Here is a 22541-nt window from a genome sequence, read left to right as displayed (position 1 = left end):
CTTGAGAAAAGTCTGTCTTTATACAATATGTACAGGTTTGCAGTCTTTATATACACTTCTATCTCGAAAAGATAGTCTTTGTGAATTGACACGTTGATAGTCGAAAACTATCTGGCACACTAACATAAATGTTCATGAGAGTCCTTGTTTGTTGAAGTGCCTGAATTCCTAAAAAGCAAGTTCAATTGATTGAAGAAATTCCACCTAGCGAAACTAAGGGAGCTTGCATAATTTAGGGAATGAAAATGGCTTGTAAGAGAATTACGGGACATAGGCAGCGGAAACAGGTAAGGGAGCGGTGACCAGAGGTGAAACCTCGTACTGCCAGAAATTCAGTCCACCTGGTCGAAGCACATTTTCAAGAGGAGTAGCCTCCGTGCTCGACGTAAGGTGTATTCTGGAGCTGGACACCGGGGCAAGTGGGCAAGTGAGTAGGCAGGGAGCTCCTATTTATAGTACACTCGATGGTCAGGCACGCGCACTGAGGGCTGCGCGTCGAAGCTAGCAGAATGATACACGGGCGCGCGTGCAGCTGGCTGGTGGAGCGAAAAGGGAGCGCCGGACATACAACACCCTCCCCTCCTAAATGCGCCGGTACGGCGTGAAACGGCGGCGGCGCGGGCGGCGACTGCGATGCTGGGGCGGAGCTGCTGATATCTCTGTTGTATTGTCCGGAGCTGGAACTGGGCGGAGTGGCGCTGTCTCGTCCTGAAAGGAACCCATTGTTATTAAATGATCTAAAGCTCGTTCTGCAATAGATTTATCAGGTTTAGCAATAGCATCAATAGCTGGACAGGGGCGGTAGCGCAGACGTATCTGATCTTGATGGCGGCAGATACGTTTCTCCGTAGTCTGTATCTCGTAGAGACGATGACCCAAAGATCTGCAGATGACTCCAGGTATCCAGAGTGGGTTGGATTTGAATGTCCTGGTGTAGACCTTGTCGTTGAGGGAGAACTTCGTTGGTGAGGTCTTATGCTGGGCCGGAAGAGGCTGTAACAGAGAAAGTAAAGTTCTGTGAGGTCGTCCATGGAGCTGCTGTGCAGGAGTGATATTATCAGCGCCTGGTAGAGTTCTGTAGTTGTTTAAGAGTTGGAGCAAGGCTTGGTCTTTAGTTAAGCCTGAAGAGACAGCTTTCTTCATACTTCTTTTAAATGTTTGTACGAAGCGTTCAGCTTCACCATTAGATTGAGGGTGAAAAGGTGGTGCTAGGATATGACGAATGCCATTATGTGTACAAAAGTTCTGAAAAGCAGTAGCCGTAAATTGAGGTCCGTTGTCCGAAATGAGTACTTGCGGTAAACCTTCTGTAGTAAAGATTTTCTGGAGAGCACGAATGGTAGCTTCGGTTGTAGTAGTCGAATGCATATCCACTACATATGGAAAGTTTGACAGTGAATCGATGACTATTAACCACATGGAATTGAGGAAAGGACCTGCGAAATCGATGTGAACTCGTTCCCATGGAGTAGTAGCAGGAGGCCATGAAGCAAGATCAGAAGACGGGGCGTTCTGATTCATTTGACATTGCTCACAATGACGTATTAACTTTTCGATGGCGGTATCCATACCGGGCCAGTAGCAGTGTTGACGGGCGAGTTGCTTTGTTCTGGAGATACCCCAATGGCTTTGGTGTAATAACTCGAGAACTTGTTTCTGTAGGCTAAGTGGGATAACCACTCGGAAGATGGTGCCTGCTTCTAGTAGTACAACTCCGGCACGAGTCGTGAGACGATGCTGCATACGATGATAAGGTGCCAGGTGGGCAGGAAGTGTGCTCTGAAGAGGCCAACCGTTGCGGATGTAAGTACGTACAGTAGCAAGTGTACTGTCCTTATCCGTAGCTTTAGCTATGCAGGTAGCATCAATAGGAAAACTGGATACAGTATCTTCAAGTTCTATGTCCAACTGAAGACATTCAGATTCTTGAGAATCGAAGGCAGTATCAGGACCAACGGGTAAGCGGGAAAGGGCATCAGCATTACAATGCTGGGATGTGGCTCGATATACAATCTGATAGGAATAATCAGAAAGGAACATGGACCATCTTTGAAGCTTTCTGAGGGATTTCTCTGGGATCTTATTACCAGGATGGAATAAGTGTACGAGAGGCTTATGATCGGTAATGATCAGGAAATGGTTGCCATAAAGATATTCATTGAAACGGCGAATACCAAAGATGATGGCTAAAGCTTCTTTCTCTATCTGTGAGTATCGACGTTGATGGTCATTAAGTGTTTTCGAAGCGAAGGCGATGGGGCGTTCTTGTCCATAACGATCCTTCTGGGAGAGAACTGCACCGACACCATAGTCTGAAGCGTCAGTAGCTAGCGTGATGATCTTGTCGGGCTGAAAATGAGTGAATTGTATAGCTTGACTTAAGGCGTTGTTGATTGTTTTCCAGGCCTGTTGGCATTGCGGAGTCCACTGAAACTTAACACCTTTTTTACGTAGAGCGTTTAATGGAGCTGCCACTGTAGCGAAGCGTGGAATGAACTTATTATAATAGTTCGCTTTGCCTATGAAGGACTGAAGCTGCTTGAGGTTCTGAGGTGCTGGCATGTTTACTATCGCGGAGACATTCTGCAGACTAGGACGAATTCCATTCTTATCAAGTATATGTCCGAGGTAGTGAACTTGAGGCTGAAAGAAGGTACATTTAGTGAGATTCGCTCGTAGGCCATTGTCTTTCAATTTCTGGAGAAGAAGGCGGAGATTGGTTAGATGTTCCTGATGATCTTTTCCAGTAACAATAATATCATCCAGGTAGTTAGCACAACCGGGAATTGAGGCGGTGAGTTGAGCCAAATAGCGCTGAAAAATAGCCGCTGAGGATGAAATACCGAATGGGAGCCGCTGGAGCTGGAGCAGTCCGAGAGGAGTGTTGAGTGTGAGAAATTTCTTAGAGTCTTCGTCTAAAAGTAGCTGGAGATATGCTTCTTTAAGATCAACTCGAGAGAAGAATTGTCCACCAGAGAGACGACGGAATAAGTCTTCTGGACGTGGAATAGGAAAGATATCGGTTTCGAGTTGTGCGTTGACTGTAGATCGAAAATCGCCACAAAGTCGAACATTACCATCCGGTTTCTTGATGACCACGAGTGGAGTAGCCCATTGACTAGAAGTAACTGGTACTACAATTCCAGTTTGTATCCATCTTTCTAATTCTTTCGTGACCTGGTCTTGAAGTGCTAGGGGTACTGGACGTGCTTTGAGGAAGCGAGGCTTAGCTCCGGATTTCAGCTGTATGTGAGCTGTATAGTCTTTTGCTGTTCCGAGTTGAGAGTCGAAGACTTCAGGAAACTGCGCTAGGAGAGCGGTAACGTCAGAAGTAGGATGCAATGTAGATACGACGTTAATGTTGTCATGTATCTGGAAACCAAATAAGTTAAATAGATCCATGCCCATAATGTTTGATGCAGTGTAGTTGTTAACTACGAGAAGAGGAATGGCCTTCTGAATTCCTTTATAACTAGCCTGAAGCTTAATTTGACCTTTGATGTCAATTTTCTTCTTGTTAAATGTCACGAGCTGGATGTCAGCTGGAGAGCATGAAGGTGAACTTAAGTCGTGGTAGGTAGTCAGGTTAATAATAGAGACAGGTGATCCAGTGTCTAATTGAAAATCGACAGATCGATCAGAGAATGAGAGAGGAATGATGATTTTGTGAGAATCCTTTGTGGGAAGAATAAGATTGATCTGATCAACTTCCATGTCTTGGCGGGGCTGTATATGCTTCCGGCGCGCTGCAGTAGGCTTAGCAGGGCGGAGCGAACTTTGACAGACAGTCTGAATGTGTCCAAGTTTATTACATCGTTGACAAGTAGCTTTGAAAAAACGACAGTCACGACGTTCATGATGCTTGAAACAACCTCGGCAGGAAGGCAGGAGTTTCGAGGTGCTTTTAGAATTGGGCTTCCGTGTAGCATTACGAGAGGGAACCTGGCGAGAATGCTTGGTGGAGAGCGCCTTATCCGTACGGTTCACTGTAGCAGAGGACTTGCGGGCCTGAGGCGAGACTTGTGCAACTTCGTGTGGAGAAGCTATGGCTGCAGCAGTCTTGGTAGTAAGCTCATAAACCGTAGCAATACGCTGGACGTCTTCTAAAGAAGGGTTACTCTGCTTGACAGCGTCAAAACGTATTTTGTCTTCAGGAGTATGTAAAATTATCATGTCCCGAATGAGAGAATCAGTGTAGGATGAACCACAACCGTCCTTGGAGCAGATGAACTGGCAGGGTTTAGCTAGACCACGCAATTCAGTTATCCATTCAGTATGTGTCTGATGGGGTTGCTTTCTGCTCTGAAAAAATTTATAGCGAGCAGCCACTATGTGAGGAGCTTTGGCATAGTGTTCCGTGAGACGGGCCAAGAGCTGCGTGAAGGGTACCTCAGATAAGTGTTCTTCTGGACTTAATTTACGTAGTAATGCACACGTAGCATTGCCAACCGAACTAAGCAATAGTGCGCGGCGGCGTTGATCATCTGTGACAGAATGGCAGATGAAATGCTGTTGCAAGCGGGCTAAATAAACTGACCATTCTTCCTTAGCCGGATCAAAAGCAGAGAACGGAGGAATAGCTGATGGCTGTGTAGAGACAGAAATAGCTTGAATAGCCTGAATTAACGCTGCCTGTTGTTGTTGCATAAACTGTTGTTGTTGCTGCTGTAAGGCTTGGAAGACCGTAGCGAGTTGTTCCGCAGTAGCCATGGCGAGATGCGTGCAAGAAAGAGTAAGGTAAGCTGTGTGTCAGAACTGGTTGGAGTATCGTTGCTGTTTAGCACGTCGCCGTAGAGTTGACAACTGGGCCCGTGGAATTGTAGTGTTGGTTTCGTGTGTACCTCGTCGCTATAGAGTTGGCAACTGGGACCGAAGAATTGTAGGTTGTTGCTTTTTTACCTCGTCGCCATAGAGTTGGCGACTGGGGCTGATGAATTGTATTTTGGTGCTTTTTTACCTCGTCGCCATAGAGTTGTGTTGTAACCAAGGTTGAAGTTTACAAAACACAACTTTTATTGCTTCACTTTATGATATTTACACAAATAACTGAAATTTATTTTGAAGCAAAAAGGAATATTGAATCTTGAGAAAAGTCTGTCTTTATACAATATGTACAGGTTTGCAGTCTTTATATACACTTCTATCTCGAAAAGATAGTCTTTGTGAATTGACACGTTGATAGTCGAAAACTATCTGGCACACTAACATAAATGTTCATGAGAGTCCTTGTTTGTTGAAGTGCCTGAATTCCTAAAAAGCAAGTTCAATTGATTGAAGAAATTCCACCTAGCGAAACTAAGGGAGCTTGCATAATTTAGGGAATGAAAATGGCTTGTAAGAGAATTACGGGACATAGGCAGCGGAAACAGGTAAGGGAGCGGTGACCAGAGGTGAAACCTCGTACTGCCAGAAATTCAGTCCACCTGGTCGAAGCACATTTTCAAGAGGAGTAGCCTCCGTGCTCGACGTAAGGTGTATTCTGGAGCTGGACACCGGGGCAAGTGGGCAAGTGAGTAGGCAGGGAGCTCCTATTTATAGTACACTCGATGGTCAGGCACGCGCACTGAGGGCTGCGCGTCGAAGCTAGCAGAATGATACACGGGCGCGCGTGCAGCTGGCTGGTGGAGCGAAAAGGGAGCGCCGGACATACAACAATGTGCATTAGTATGTTCTGAAGAAATGATTAGCATTTGAACCATGTTGGCCCTCAGGTTCAAGGTCCACATCGATATTTCGGCGCACCACCACCGACTGGTAAAATGTGCCTGCGGCTTTTGTCACTATAAACTGAAGATAATGGATCACTGGGACTTGAGCAGACATGCAGGATGCCTCACAGATGTATGCGAGAACCGTACCATCAAATGAGTGAGTTTGAAAGAGGGCTCATTATTGGAACGTGATGCATCCATCTGGGAAATTGCTGCTTGTGTGGGACGAATTGTGCCGGCAGTTTAATGGGTGTGTACAGAATGCTTCACAGAAGGCCATAGAACACCACGAGATGGGTCTGGTCGCACCACTCAGATCGACACCTCATCCGAATGGCATTGCAGGACAGATCTGCGTCGTCCTTGGCTCTCATATTATTCCATATTATTCCATATTGAAGAGCAATATAATGTAAAACAAAAGCTAACGGTTTCCACCTATTCAATACTATTTATTGTAACCTTAAAAAAGTTACATATATTTCATGAAACTTGTTTCAGTCTTGCTAGAGACCGTCATCAGTCAAAATTAAATTAAGGCAAGACATAAATTACAGATAAAATTTAAAAAGCAAGCGTGTGTTGTAGATTTTTTTTTTCCTTCCCAACTGAAAACACACAAGACGTGTGATTGTCATGAGTGTTAACATCCAAATCTTTACTTGACTTGCACTGTAATTGCTACGAATTTACATGGGTATATTTTTTCATTTAACTAGATGCAAGAAAATATAAACTATCCTCTGAAATCAGTGATCTATTCTGTCATATATAGAGGTGAACCATTATTTCTAACGAGTTAACAACTGTTGTCGGTCAAGTCATTTATGCATTTATTACGAAAGCATGTTATCCGCTTTCATTTTCAATTTCCTTTTAGAGAACAGCAGTCAACGGGTATTACTAATAGACTCTGACATCACTTTTGAATATCAACGGGAGAGCTTGCAAGTGTGCATGGTGAGAAAACGATACTGGTAGGATGGCCTCATTGCTTTCTGGACTTGAACACAATTGAAAATCTGTGGGCACAAGTACAGAAGCCTATCCAGAAAAATTGGCCAAACCCCCCTCCAAGACGTCTTGATCATTGGTGTAAACTGGTCCAGGATGCCTTAGAACAGTCCTGATTTGGAAAGACGAGTAGACTCTATAACTCAACTTCTAAATTGGATGGATTCAGGAGGAGGAGTCTAAATATTGAACTGTGTCTTATTTCTTAGGCAGATGCCTTTATGGGATTTTTATGCCATAAAATATATTTTTGTTCAGAATGAAATTTTTCATTCTTTCCATTTGAAGCCCAAATGTCATAAAAAATGATAGTTACAGCATAATGTGTTCATGAACCTGGCGTTACTAAAACAATCCTAAAAGAGACAGGAGCATTTAGATTCTCTCAAAAAATTAATAATCAGTAGGTTGTGTTAGAACATATGACTTCATGAATATCGGTTCAACTCTTTACTGCTAGGCCACAATAATAGCATGCAGAACTGGTCCATTATAACTAGAGATATCAGGCCATGTCAAACCGTGGTCCAGTAGTAGCGAAAGGACCCGAAGGGGATTTAATGTTCAAGAGATTGGCTATATTGTAAATAAAATGGTAACCTTTTCACATACATAACACGTTACACCACAGGACAACACAACAAACTTGTTGAAAATAATTGCAGATTAAAATATCTCTAAATATCATGTAATAATTATTTTATCTACCATATATATTGTCTGTGACTAGATGACATATATACCGTGATTGATATGAGAGCAATATGAAATGAATGGCCGGTTTAGTTTCAGTTGTGCTGCAAGCATCACCCATAGTTAATCAGGGCTGTACAAGTGACTACTTAAGGTATTGTGATGGGAGTTTCTTCTGAAAATAAATTTATTTTCCTTAATATTCTAACTTTTAAAAATTCTTAGCAGAGCAACTTTTTGAAGTATAGATTTATTAAAAAATACACTTCGGGATAGAACATTCTTTTTGATTTATTAAACTGTAGGGAGTTTATCTACCACATTTTCTAGTTGTACTCAGATACATTGTTTCAGTTATCATAACAGTTACAGCTCATATGACAGCTATATTGGTAACTACAACATGTTATGTATTAGGAAACGTTTTTAAAAAATGTGCGCGATGTCCTTCCTGTAATTTTTGTTCAGTTCAATGGTGCTTGAAGATGCTCAAATATTCCAGTCTTATGATGGTAGATTTTCTGGTGCATAAAGGAATTCCTGTTGGAGAAAATTCGGGTACATCGGTATCTCTGAAAATCATTAAAATAATTAGTGCGATGTAAAATCATTATTATGTTGTAACTGAAGTGATGACGATGCTCTCCTTTCCATGCAGTTGAAAATAATGACCAAAACTAAATGTAATGGTACCAAGACAAGCCGTAATCGGCAGATAGTGGGTTCAAATCCCACTGCTGGCAGCCCTGAAGATGGTTTTCCGTGGTTTCCCATATTCACACCAGGCAAATGCTGGGGCTGTACCTTAATTAAGGCTACGGCCGCTTCCTTCCCACTCCTAGGCCTTTCATATCCCATCGTCGCCATAAGACCTATCTGTATCAGTGCGACGTAAAGCAAATTCTAAAAAAAAAAAAGCTGTAAACCACAAATTGGAAAAGGCCATTGATTGACGAAAAATTTGTTTATTCATGACCTCAAGCTCAGTTGCAGCATGCATGGTGACTCCCAGTGCACAAGCCAGTAGAGATGAGCCACTTTGAATTTTTGGATAAATTTGTAAGGCAACTATCATATGGTTTTTACAAGTACATTTTAACAAGAAGTATATTCTTATATTCGATCTAATACATTCTTGGTGTACTTTTCTTTAAACTGTAACTATCCAGATGTTAATCTTTGCTAATATTGGCCATATTGCTTTTCAGTAGCGAGTAGTTTGGAGTAAGCAGCTGAAACCAGGGTGTCGTCCTCCTAATATTTTCTTTTAAATTTCTGTGTAGTAATCAATTTTCAGCTCTTGCACAGGTGTTTCCCTGCATTTTAATAGTAGTACTTATCAGGTGTTTGCTTTATGTGCTGTGGATGAATTTATTGTAAGATCCACGTGTCCGTTGTGTCATTTTTGTTTTGTGCTTTTCATAATACAGTATTATTTTCCAGTGCTCTTCAAATGTAGCAAACTCTGTAAATTCATTCTTTTTTTTTAACCATATCAAACTGAAACATATATTCTTAATTGACTTCTGCCTTCTCCATGCTCATGGCATTAATAGTCAAAACAAGTATCATGCTGAAATAGAACTTGATTCCTCTTTTTTGAACAAGTTTGTATTGAAGAATAAACTGACTATTATTGCCACTTATATTCACATCTGGTTGAGGCCTATTGCTTCGTACAATAAAAGATTCATTGCAAATTTCAGGATAGCTTGTACATTTTAATGTAATCCATTTTTTGAAAGCATTTTGTGATAAGCTCTTAAGAAAAAGGTGTCTTACTAAACTGCTTAAATATGCTACTTCGGTTATAAATAAATGAAATGTTAAATCTGTCATTAAAGGAAAGTTATTTATAATTCCATGTCAGTGTGCATCTGTCGTCAGAGTGACAATTTATTGGAATGTTTGTTGTTCATTAATACTGCTACTCGGCAATAGATGTCATATTAATCGTTTGTTAATTGAATGAACTTCATGTCAGAAGAATAACGATCATGGCTGTCCTAATGTATTCCTGTATTCCATTTATCCCAGTCTCAAATAAATAGGTAAGTCCCAATAGCCTTTTTTAAGTTTATTTAGCCCATTGTAGTAGTGAGCTTTTCATAATAGGAGTATTATAACCATCAGTAAAAAACTAATTTTAATTTTGTTAGCAGTTGTAAAAGATGGTAGTATCATGAATACCTGTATTTTTATTTTCATCTAAGGTAGTTGCTTGTTGTTATAACGTTATTTGTATGTCGGAATACTTTTTGGGGTTATTTTTAATTTTCTATCGGAACTTTCAGTGGGCCGAGTGCATCCTCTAGAATAAAAGAGGGCACAATTCAGCTAAATGAGCAGTGCTCCAACTCAGGCGGAAAATGGTGCAGAGTATGAACTCTGAAGGAAGGTGCAACCTAGCAGCTGCTTGCATGACTCGCATAGGGAAGGGATGCTTATCAAAACAACTTGTGCAAAGTAAATACATTTAATTAAATTTATTTCATTAGGTCATGTGTAGGAAACAAAAATAATTATTTTGTTAACTAAATACCGGCCCCGTGGTGTATGGGTAGTGTGCCTGCCTCTTACCCAGAGGCCCCGTGATTGATTCCCAGCCAGGTCAGGGATTTTTACGTGGATTTGAGGGCTGGTTTCAAGGTCCACTCAGCCTACATGATTACTACAGTGAGATAACAGTCCTAGTCTAGAAATCCAAGGGGCCAAGGGAATTTGTTTTGCTGGCCATACCACACCGCGTAATCTGCAGGCCTTCAGGCTGAGCCGTAATCGCTTGGTAGGCCTAGGCATTTCGGGGCTATATTGCCTTGGAGTTGATGGATAACTAAATACTCCTTTGACTGCTACCTACATTCATGAAAATAGTAGACCTACAGCATAGACAATGAACGACAAGTGAACTGCACGATTGTATTGCGTAAACATATTCTCAGCCTCGTACCATACATTTCTGTGGCTTTACTTGCGCCTGACTCCACTTGTCATCCCCTAGTCTTAACAACCCAAACTATTAGAAATCAGCTGATCTCAGCTCTTTCCATGCTCACAGAGTGGACTCCTTTATTGCCCACGTATACTCTAGAAAATGGTTATCTGCTAATTCTGTTCCGGACCTTTGCTCTCCCCTTCAATGCTCTCTTGAGCCTTTATAGAGAAAAAATATTTTTTAAATCTTCAATCAAATGTTTCGTTTGCTATTTAATAAATCACGTTCACCTAGGAAAGTTGTTAAGTGATATGCCATGGTATTCGTTGGAACAACAGTTTCCCTAAATAGCCACTATTAAAATAACAAGCGCTTAATATCTCAGGTGATCTGAGTATAACAAATGGGATGCAGGTGCATAGAGGATATTAAATGAAAATAAGAAAAAAAATCCAGAATGACGATTTATTTAATATAGACAACCTTGTCCACCAAGAAAATGATCATTATTAACTCTATATTTGGAACTCAATATTATCAATGTCTCATCCAAAAAGTATCTTACGACCAGGTTTTATTTAAATTGAATCAGAATTCAAATCATGTAATACTGTCAATGTTTGTTACAACTTTACTCTTATAAAAGAATTAAAATATCCAGTCTTCATTTTCAACCATTTATGAATGATTATAATGTCTGCTCAAGTTAATTCAGTTATCTCAAATTTTACATACCATCAAGAATTTAAACATCTGAACTCCGATTTTAATCGTTAATAACCATTCAAGTTTTAATTTAGTTACCTTAATCTTTTCACATACCCGTATTCAAGAATTTGAATGTCTGAACCTGAATTATAATAATTTATACCGGGATTGTAATCATTATAACCATTCAAGTTTTAATTCAGTTTAGTTACCTTAAACTTTTCAAATATTCAAGAATTTGAGTATTTGAACTATTAATTGTGATAATTTATACTTACAGTATTCAAGTTTTAATTCAGTATAGTTACACATTGTTCACTAAAAAACCCTAAGTCCATAACATCCATTATCCCCTTCGAATGACCGAGTGGATCCTATCGCAGTAACACTACTACTAGGCATGAGGAGATTATTTGATCTATAATTAATTAACTACATTAACCCTAAGCATATCACTCCTATAAAGGCAACTATAAAAAAGAACTAAATTTGAGAACTGTATTTTCGACGAAAGAAAATATGAACCAGTCTCCTCAACACCAACCTAAGTGAAATATTCCTAAAATAATAATAGTAATAATTAGGGCTCGGATGTTTAAGACCTAAAAATAGCCCAAATAAGCAAGCAAATATGACCTCAAAAGTGACGAAATATGACATTAAAATTACAAAATATGACCCGAAAGTGATTAATCTAAATATGACTATTTTAAAATTAGTTATAAATCGAAACGTCAATTCCTTTGATACATATTTATTAACTAAATTCTTTATTCTTAATTTAATACATGTTTAGCAGTTATTCACAGTGTATTGTCCTTGTTTCACCTATCAAATATTCGTGAATACGTACCTATAAAGTACTAAGTTCGCTAAGATTATAGATCACACAACATTTTAAAAGTCAAAACAAGTTTGTACCCTTCATTGGTGGTCTGAAATACAAAGAAAACTAGAAATCAATCTATTTCTAAAAATATTTTGAAACGTTTAAGCCCAGATTACATTAATATTGCTCAAATGCGTTAAAGTTTAAATTGAGCACCACGAAACGAATTAAGTAGATGTCTTTCGATACATTATGGTAGGGCGACTCGGCATATAGTGCAAATTCGTATAACTTTTTCATTCTTCTCCGCGGGTGGTATTGAAGTGTACAACAAGATTCATCTTCAAAGCATCAGGCGCAAAAGATCTCTGATTATCACTTAACACATTCTTTAAGAAGGGAAGCTCCTTTCTACGTCACAAGACTTGTTGGTGCATATTTAAATAATATTAAATCACTGCTGTCGAGTATGCACTCATCCTGAAATATACTGGTACATTCTTCTCTAAGAACATCATTTATCTTGCACACACAGCAAAAACCGTCACTTTGATTAAGCAAATTTTAAAGTTTCTATATTACACTGGCAACTATTCCATGTGATTGTTGTGCTGAAAGATCAACACTTCTCACAATTTCAATACGTGCATGTATTTCTAAGCTAGCAGTTTCTAAGCGAGTAATTACACTCGATATAATTCTAAAGTTCACCGAGCTCGATAGCTGCAGTCGCTTAAGTGCGGCCAGTATCCAGTAATCGGGAGATAGTGGGTTCGAGCCCCACTGTCGGCAGCCCTGAAGATGGTTTTCCGTGGTTTTCCATTTTCACACCAGGCAAATGCCGGGGCTGTACCTTAATTAAGGCCACGGCCACTTCCTTCCAATTCCTAGGCCTTTCCTATCCCATCGTCGCCATAAGACATATCTGTGTCGGTGCGACGTAAAACAAATAGCAAAAAAAAAAAAAAAAAAAAAATTCTAAAGTTCGACTTAATATGTGTCTGACTTGCTGACAAAGTGTAGGAAAACAATTCATACGCAATTTTGATAGAGGAGGCAGAGTATTCCATTTGTATTAACTACAGATTTGATACGGAAAAGGAGTTTTGTAAATACTAGTTCTCATTTGGAAAGTTGACGATGACTTTGCACAGTTACAGTTGTCGCCAAACTGCCGAAATATGGCGTTTCTATGAAAATAGCTCAAAATATGACCTTATGACAAAAAAAAGCCAAAATATGCATTTATATGACAAATAAAAATCACTTAATTGTGACTATAATAACCTGATTTGCACCAAAATCCAGTCAGGCGAGAAAATAGAGACAAAGAAAAAATATGACTTTTCCTAAACATCCGAACCCTAGTAATAATGCATTCGGATGAAATTAACATGTGGATTCAACTCATTAGATTATATAAGTCGACGCATACACATCTAAATAACACACATCATAAGTTCATTGGTGAAAAGGAATAGAAGACTTCATTAATTAACGTGGATACAGGGGTAAAAGAATTCACAACACATGATAATATCAGTGATGACTAAGTCGAACGTACCCTAAAGCTATGGCTTGCCTCGCACAGGAGTAATCATTTCTCAAAGAACATGAATGTCAGTCACCTAATACCTTTCGAAAGCACCTTGAAAATTGTAAACATCATATCCGTGGAAAATTAACATATTCCTACTGATCGACATCCATTTACTCAAATTTGAGAACACTCGTGTCCTGCACAGATTCTGTATAATAATTCATTAACACACGCCATTTCCATCATATTGTAACGCATATTCAGAGAAGACTTTCTCGCAAGACATGCCAAAGCTAATTAAGATGCGAGTTAACTATCAAGTCTGTTATTAGAATCTACATAGAATGTGCTAGAAATTCTGGTGTAGCGCGAAAACAACAACTTCCTCATGTAACATCATCAGTCTATCAACCAAATATGTTAGCCCAGTAATAATAATAATGTCAAGTCTCTGAATTTTAACTTAAATACAACTCCAAAATGCAATAAACTCGACCTCAAACAATGCTCACAATACACAAACGTGTTAAGAACAACTTTATAGTGACATGCTTACATTTCTAAATAAATTTATGTAACTGAAATACTACCATTCCTTATTTGGATCCAAATCTACTAATTACCTAAACTTAAACTACTATCCCCTGTACCTTTCGTAGTATTACATTTACAATAACTTAAATAATTATAGTGGTACTCACCTGCCTCTTCTTACGTCATCCTCTGGTCCCATTTTTTGTGTTCATGTTGTGCTCCAGTACCCTGCAGCTGGTCTCCATTTCACTGCTAGGTTGGGTTTCTCCTTTCAGGTCCTTCACCTTGTCTGCAGATTCCTCAAATTGACTGTGGATAGTAGAATGATCTGGAAACTGATATACTTTCTCTTATCGGAGCCTTCGCTACCAGGCGAGTTGGCCGTGCGGTTAGGGGCGCGCAGCTGTGAGCTTGCATCTGGGAGATAGTGGGTTCGAGCCCCATTGTCGGTAGCCCTGAAGATGGTTTTCCGTGGTTTCCCATTTTCACACCAGGCAAATGCTGGGGCTGTTCCTTAATTAATGCCGCGGCCGATTCCTTCCAACATTTTTAATTTTGGTCAGTGGGTGAGCTTTGGACTTTTGAAATTGTCATTACATTTCATACTATTAGGGGCTGATGACCTAGATATTAGGCCCCTTTAAACAAAAAGCATCATCATCATCAGATGTAAACTCTTGACTTCAGCAGGTTGTGTACATGAGAACTCAGTTCGATGTAGCTAATTTCTCCTTGTCCAACCCTTGTCCCGTTTCCCTACGGGGTCGGGTATGAGGTGTGATGAATCTGTCGTGGCGGGTTTTTATGACCGGATGCCCTTCCTGACGTCAACCTCATCAGAGGAGTTAATGAGATGAAATGAATGACGTGATATATGATAGTAGGGAGAGGGTGAAACCCGGTGCCAGCACATAGCCTACTCCTGTCAAATAGCACCAAGGGGTCTGCTTAAGGCTTAATGTCCCCATCCGACAGACGAATCACCATCAACAGCGTCATATGCCCTCACTCCATATAAGCACTGCGGAGAGGTTTGGAATTTAATCCAGGCTGTTGGCACGCAATCTGGTGATTAGAAATTGTAAACCACCACCTCCCCTAATCTGACGGCCAACATTCTGATGGAGAATTTTTTCGACCAACGGGACTCGAACCGGTTAACCTCGGTGCCAGACCGTTTAGACTTCAGCAACTTAACGATCATGGCCACCAGGCGGGCGATGTAGCTAATTTCTCCTACGTTATGTTATTCCACCCACCTCATATAATTACAGATAAATAGGTCAGTTATTAATGCCTTTGTTCACTTGCAAAGGGTTTCACTTCGAGTTAACTAGGTATGAAGTTTGTGTGTTACCGCCGGGCTAACTGTTCTCCTAAAGCCGAGTGTTATACCGTTTACTTGCCTGCAGGAAGAGTCGAACACACTTATGCTTTGGCCAGATCGTCTGAAAAGACGTTCATTATTCACAGCATTTACACAAATACCTTACAATACTATTTCAAGAGTACTATACGTCTTTATGCTAACAAACAAGAATTCATAATTTATATCACTTGCAGACTTCTCAAAATATCCTATGCAACGAATGTTGTTTATTGTCTCTATGTAATGTAAGTTTTAGAATAGTTAGATAAGCCACTTCTTAGATGAATTCAGAGTTCTGTGTTACTTCAAAGTTTCCAATCCATGCATGCTATTCACTATACAACAGTAAAACAAGTCTCTACTCAATGCTTCTTGAAGCTTCTATTTAACAAACACTGTCGGCCGTGTCAGAATAATGAACGTCTGACTCATTGCAGGCAGCGAATAATGTCAAACCAACTCTGTCGAGTCATGTCAAACCAACTCTGTCAAGTCGGTCACACAACTGAAATTTATTTAGCGTAAAATCGTTCCACACCATCTCTAGGAAAAGACAAACCATCTCTAGGAAAAGACAAGACAGACTGTCGTTCGTGAACTTCCTATTCCATTGTAATTTATCATAAACATTTTTCTTGCTATGCTGATAACCTTTGATTTATGGTAACAAGTGGTTTTAAAAATGCATTAAAAGTTATGGTTAACCTTTAAAATTTATAAAATTTAAAGAAACGTATTCAACAACCTGCAATTTTTTGTTGTAGTTGACTAGGTGATAAAATTAGTATTAGTTAAAAACTGGCTTTCTGGGACAGGCTTTCCACCTTGGCTTAAAGGGGACCAGCAAATTCTACTCTGGAATGGCAAACAGTTTCATAGGCTGATGTCAGTCAGCTGGCAAAAGTGCGCCCATTTCTTGTGCTCTCTTGTTCTGCAGTAGTTGTAGGAAGGCCTAAGTGCTATCTTCAATGATGGCTTGCTGACCATGCAAGGCCGAATTAACATGAAAAATATTTTAGGCAAAAGGTCATGACCAGACTCCTGACTGTCATTGACTGTGAATTCTGCTCGTGAGGTGAAGCATCAGTCACAATCCTCCTCAGTCTGTCTTCCTTCACACCATGTTGGGGAAGGTAAAATATTTCCTGTATGGGTTCTTCTGCTTGAATTTTTCCTATATGTCTTTTAACAATGTTAAAAACGAGATTGTTTACACTCTCAGATCTCGCATGGAGATCTGTACAGATGTGACCATCCTGAACCAGTTTGACACAAGAAGTGACACTGTATAGTGCGGGCAAAGATCTGCATCAGCACATAACTTGAGAGATGGAAGATGACAAAGACGACTTGTCATAGAATAAAAATAGAGTATCAAAAGGCTTTCTGGGTAAAGTTGGAGTCAGTTTCAGATCTAGGGGAAGATAAATGAACCGACAAAAATATTACCAGTAGCTATCCACTTGACTGTAAAGAAAGTATGCCACAAAAACAAATTTGAAACAATAAAATACGAGCCAACACTTAGTCTCATGGTAGAAAAATACTGGACAGACTCCTGCAGTTACCAAGAACTGGGGAAGACCATTCAGAAAGAGAGTACAAAGGACCTAAGAAACTATAACACTCAAGTGGTCCAGAAAGCAATCTAAGAAAACACCAACATTGAGTGGTCTCTGCTCTAAACTGTCTCGTGAGAGGACGAAGGAAGATATGCAAAACGAGAAAAGACTGGAGAAATCATGACAAATAAGAAGAGCATCACCAACATTATCCAGGACTTTTACTGAAAGCTCTACAGCATGTCCATCCTGAAGGCAGACCTCTTGACGGTAGATCAGAGACTGATAATTCTGAACATTGGGTCTGAGGAGATCCCAGAGGCCAACAGAAGTGAACTGTGAGCAGCTCTGAAGAGACTGAAGAACAAGAAAGCTCCAGGCAAGGAGCAGATAATAAGTGAGATGCAGAAGATGGGAGGAGAGCTGCTGGGGTTGCCCTACTAGAAGAAGTGCTCTCAGGAACAACAGATTCTTCTTATGTCTCTCTTGATATTCTGGATGGGGGACTGCTCCACCATAAAGAACTACCCACCCATCAGTTTGCTGTCCGTCATGTACAGCTGCTTACGTGGATCAGTCGTGGCGGATCAACTGACAAACCAGTTCGACTTTCACTAGCTAGTTCAACCAGCCGGGTTCCAGAGAGGCTTCTAGACTGTAGACCAGCTCCAGGTCATGCAATGGAGAAAAACATCAAACTCCACTCAGCCTTTATTGACTGCCAAAAGGTCCATAGAGACGATGTATAAGGCGAGGATTGACTCTCGGTACTCCATTCTCATGCAGGACGTTTATGCCAACACCACACTCCAGATCAAAGTTGAGAATGACATGGTAACAGAGAGAATCTTGACAGAGAGAGGTGTATGGTAGGGAGACATCGTCTCTAGTAAATTGTATACCTTGGCCTTAGAAGACACTTTCAAGATGCTGTCCTGAGAAGTGGGTCAGCATCAATGGCACCTTCCTTAACTACTTAAGATTTGCTGATGATGACATGCCAGTCAGCAACAATCCAGATTAACTGCAGACTATGTTCGAGCAACTCTGTGAAGCATTAACGAGAATCAGCCTGAAGATGAACCTAAATAAAACGAATATCCAAAGTACAGATAGCGTTCGAATGGATGTAGGCAACGAAGTCCTCGAATTAGTTGACCACTACATTCACCTTGGTGGCAACATCAGACTTGGTAAAAAGAAGCAGTTAGTGGAGATAACAAGGCTAATTGGCCTGGCATGGGCTACTTTCAGGAAATTCGGGTTCATCCTGAAGAACGTCATTATCCTGATAAACCTCAAATGGAAGACATGCGAGTCGTGTGTTGCTGGTCGCCACATACGGTTTTGAGACAGCAACACTCACACAGAGCAGTGCCAGATGCCTAAGAACTTGCCAAAATGCCATGTAGCAAGCCATGTTTGGGATCAATCTCAGAGACAGAGTGCAAAATGAGGAGATCTGGAGGTCTGCTGGGGTCACAGACATCATACGACACATTGCCAGTCTCATGTAGTGCTGGGCAGGTCACTTTGCAAGGCTGCGCAACGAGCAGTGGACAAAGAAAATCTTCCCATAGCAACTCAGAACCATCAGGCAAAGTGTTGGCAGACCGCAGCTGAGGTGGTCAGATGACATCAGGAAAGTTGCAGGGAGAGACTGGCTATGGAGGGCCACCAACAGAGCCAGATAGAAACGGATGGAAGAGGCTTACATCCAGAAGTGGACAGCTAGGGGGATTTAACGTTAAGAATTTCATATTTAGGTTCCGTATTGAAACAAGATTTGTATATTTTCAATCCACCATTGTAATCACACCATAAGAATCATGATCTATACTTGTCTTTGTTTAATTATTCTCGGCTGATGATGACAGGGAATCTGTCGAAACCGGTACCGAATGTACAAAAGTTGTGATGTTTTAACTGTAATGTAAAATTTTCACACAATATATAGTATTGAAAAGGTGGAACATTGTCCTTTCTTTGATGTACAGCTAGGGGGAGGAGGAGGAGGAGGAAGGAGAAGAATAGAACAAACTTCAGTCATATACAGAGCAGGGATAATAGTTCAACAATATTGTTGGTAGCTTCTGTCTGAAATGGCCAAGGTTTTATTTCTAGTTTGTGCAGGATTTTTTAAGCAGAAAGTTGCGCCCATAGGTTGAATTCCATGAGAAACTATAGGTCTCGTGTATTTTGGGCACAATATTTTTGTCATGTAAAACTACATACTTGCTTATTTATTGCAGACTTTTTCTAAAATAGTGTTTTTCAAGTTCAGCCCTTGAACCTCAAATTAATTATGCATTGTCTTTTAGACCATGTGTGTTACATTTTGCTTCTCATGAGCTTTGTAAGCAACTGAGATGTCATGTCGTGTACATTACCATGTGCTTGTTGATAACTTGGGCTTGTTACTTTCAATTAGAGAATATTTCTTGGTAGCAGTGGTGTGTGTATGTTGTTGTACTGTACCAAAATTCATCAAAGGCACAGATGAAACTGGGAGATGCAGTTACTTTACTTGGCAGCAGAATAGGGAGACTAATGTTCGTGCACGAACTGTCGAAAGTATATTTGCAAGGAGCCTACAACAACGGACTGTAAATTGTGCTCTTCTGACAGGCGAGTACAATAGGCAGTGAAGAATTAGCAGAACTGTATGAACAGTGGATTGTATCCCTTTTATATTTAAAAACTAAGAAGGAATATGATCCAAACCAAATCTCATGGCACAACAGCCCTGATGGGCCCAGGCTTACCAAGTGACTGCTGCTCATCCCAATGTCCTGCAGATAGGAGGTCGGCGCAACAAACCCTCAAGGCTGTTATTCTTGGTTTTCTAGACAGGGGCTGCTATCTCACCGTCAGATAGCTCGTCAGTTGTAATCACGTAGGCTGAGTGGACCTCAAACCAACTCTCAGCTCCACGTAAACATCTCTGACGTGCCTGGGAATTAAACCTGGGGCCTCGAGGTGACAGGCACGTACACTACCCTCTCACCGTGGGGATGGCTGAAGGAATATGATACCTACGTGACTATAGAATCAAATCAGATATGTGGACATATATAAGCTAGATCAAGGAAAAGTGGATGCGTGCATAAGAGCACACACGGGCGCACATGAACAGAGTCAAGTTGTGTTTAGTCATTTCTATTCATTGTATTCATCATGTATGCTGATATTTTATGTTTGGTACTTTTTTGGAGAAGGATGTGTATATTTAGTACCTGATCTTTCAGACTACAGGCAACGAAATCCAGTAAAAGACAATACAAAACTAAATGAGGGTTAAAAAGGGAGTTAACAGAATCATTGATTTACTGTTTGTGTTTACCACAGTAAAGCACATACTCAAATTTAAGGTGCAGAGTTGGTGTTGGTATTGGACCCAACTTCCACCCTGATATATTGGTTATTGTTGCCTCTTTTTTGTATAAGTAAACTTGGGTTCAGTTCCATAAAAGTTGATTATCATTTAGTGTGGAGCCATCTCATTTTATCACTCAGTGTAGTGCCATCTTGACAGATCTTCGGTCTTGATACGGGAAGTGTGGGATAAGACAGAAGGCAGATAAACATAGATAAAGGGAAGAAATAAAAATAAGGATGATACAAGTGGTGAAAAACTATGAACTCAAGACAAACACAAGGAGAGAAATATCTCAATAGGTCAATTCATGGAAAGGAAAAAAAAAAAGTGACCAATCAAGTCATATATAGAAAGATCAAAGGGAACTGTAATAGAATATACACAGTTGACAGGTCAGCATCAGAGGAGGGAGCAGTAGAAAAGGAGATAATAACAAATATGAAAACATGAAAGGACAACTACTACTTTGGTATTCTATGTCCCAAGATAGTTAGTCTTTGCTCAGCCTTGGCCCTTTAAAAGCTTGTGTTGTGTCTGTAGTTATATGATGTTATTGTTCTAAAATGCTTGTAACATTTGTCTAGCAACATTTGGGTGTCTGTAAAGTAATGTACAGTACATTGCTAGGTACCATCTCTTACAAGTTTTGTAAACACTGCTCTCTTAATGGCTTTTCATCAAAGTAGCTATGGTATAAGTTGAAATTTGTGAATATGGCATTCTTAAAATATTTGTTTGTGTAATTGTAATTTTATGTTAGTCTCTGTAAAGAAAAGTGTGTTAACTTCAATTGTTAAATGATAGTGCAATATTGATCAGTTAACATGAAGTAGCATTCTTGATTATGTCACAAATGTTCATCAGTTGGCTTATATCATCAAAATTAGTGTCATAAGTGTTTGATATTATAACTCAGTCTACTCTACAACTCATAATACATGTACATAAAGATTTCCTTGCTCTTTATTTAATTGAACATTGTGTTTCCTTCCAGAATGTTTCTATCGGTATTGTTGGGAAAGGTACGCTATTCAAAGTGTTTGACGAAGATGATACTGGTCGTTACCTGGCAATGATTGAAGGTGAAGAAAAGCGAGGTCCTCCTCCTGATCAGCCCCCAGCTGACCCATCTCCACGACCTCCTCCAGATGGCGGCGAAGGCCCTCAGGATCCGCAGCCAGCTGTGGCCATGGAAACAGAGTAGAAAGTGGAAGTCAGATATGTTTTTCTTCGTGTTGTTGAGCCAGCCATCTCTTAAAGAAATACAGCTGTGGTCACTAAGACTCTCATAACCTTGAAGGGTTTCAGTGACCACAGCTGTACAAGATTTAACTTCATTTTTATTATGTATTTCTGCCTTAATGATAATAAACAAGTATGTATTTTAATGTGTCCATTATTGACGATACCTGTTTGCTTTAACTGTATAACAAATGTTTGAGGTGGATTCATTTTCCATTATCCTCCTTAATCTGGCCTACCTATTTTTTTCCTTTGTCTTCCTCTTGGTCTTTCCCTCCAATCCCTGCTCCATAATTCCTCTTATTCCATTCTTTTCATATACAGTTATACATATACATTTAACTGGGACATCATCTTTCCATACCAAATCTCTGACCCTCTGCTTGTTGGATTCTCTGACTTATTTCGCTTCCCAAATACCTAAAACCCTAGGTCATCAACTTGTAGGGAGAGGCATTACTTGCTGCTGAAGTAGAAAGAAACTGCAGGCAGGTACACAGAAGCCCTGTCTTGTAATCAAAACAAGTGTCTAGGTGATGTACACACTTCCCAGGAGGGCCTGGCGAATGTAGAAAGTTTGTACATTAGGGGTTGTGATGGTGCAAGCGGAAGTAGTTCACTAGTATTTTCAAGGTCATGTTGCATTGCATTGTTTGGAGTAGAGATGTGCCACAGTCCATCGCCAAGCTTCATGCATACAGTGGCGGTATTTGGAGTAACCACACAGATATAATGTCAACTATACGAATTTGTTTGTGCATGGTATTGTAGTTATCCTTTTCTCACCTTAAAATAATGTTCTTAGTTTTTTCCTCACAAGATGGATGAGAAACTGGTTGAACAAGCCCGAAGGTGATTAAATTGAGTTACCACAGGGGCTCTCAACTTACGAATATGGATTAGTCCCCTAGCTGAGTGCCAGGCTCCTCGCTTCCATCTTTCCTATCCGATCTCCATTAGTCAGCTTTTGTTCTCCTCCGATCCTGATGGTATTAAGTTTGTGAGGCTTTGGGTGACTTACATTT

At 40.2% G+C, this 22541-nt stretch overlaps 1 protein-coding gene across 1 annotated transcript in view; it reads left to right on the top strand.

Annotated features, from left to right (window-relative positions):
* Window positions 1-21662, top strand: part of Prosalpha6 (Proteasome alpha6 subunit) — an 86083-nt gene extending 64421 nt beyond the window's left edge. The window contains exon 5 of the mRNA XM_067143409.2: window positions 21269-21662. Within this exon, the coding sequence (XP_066999510.2) occupies window positions 21269-21478 (210 nt within the window). The 3' untranslated portion in view covers window positions 21479-21662. The remainder of the gene's footprint in view (window positions 1-21268) is intronic.
* Window positions 21663-22541: the final 879 nt, after the last annotated feature.

The sequence above is a fragment of the Anabrus simplex genome, chromosome 3 (genome assembly GCF_040414725.1).
Source record: "Anabrus simplex isolate iqAnaSimp1 chromosome 3, ASM4041472v1, whole genome shotgun sequence".
NCBI classification, from domain to species: domain Eukaryota; kingdom Metazoa; phylum Arthropoda; class Insecta; order Orthoptera; family Tettigoniidae; genus Anabrus; species Anabrus simplex.
Note: the sequence above shows the minus strand (reverse complement) of the source record. Positions and strands in the feature narration are given on the sequence as shown.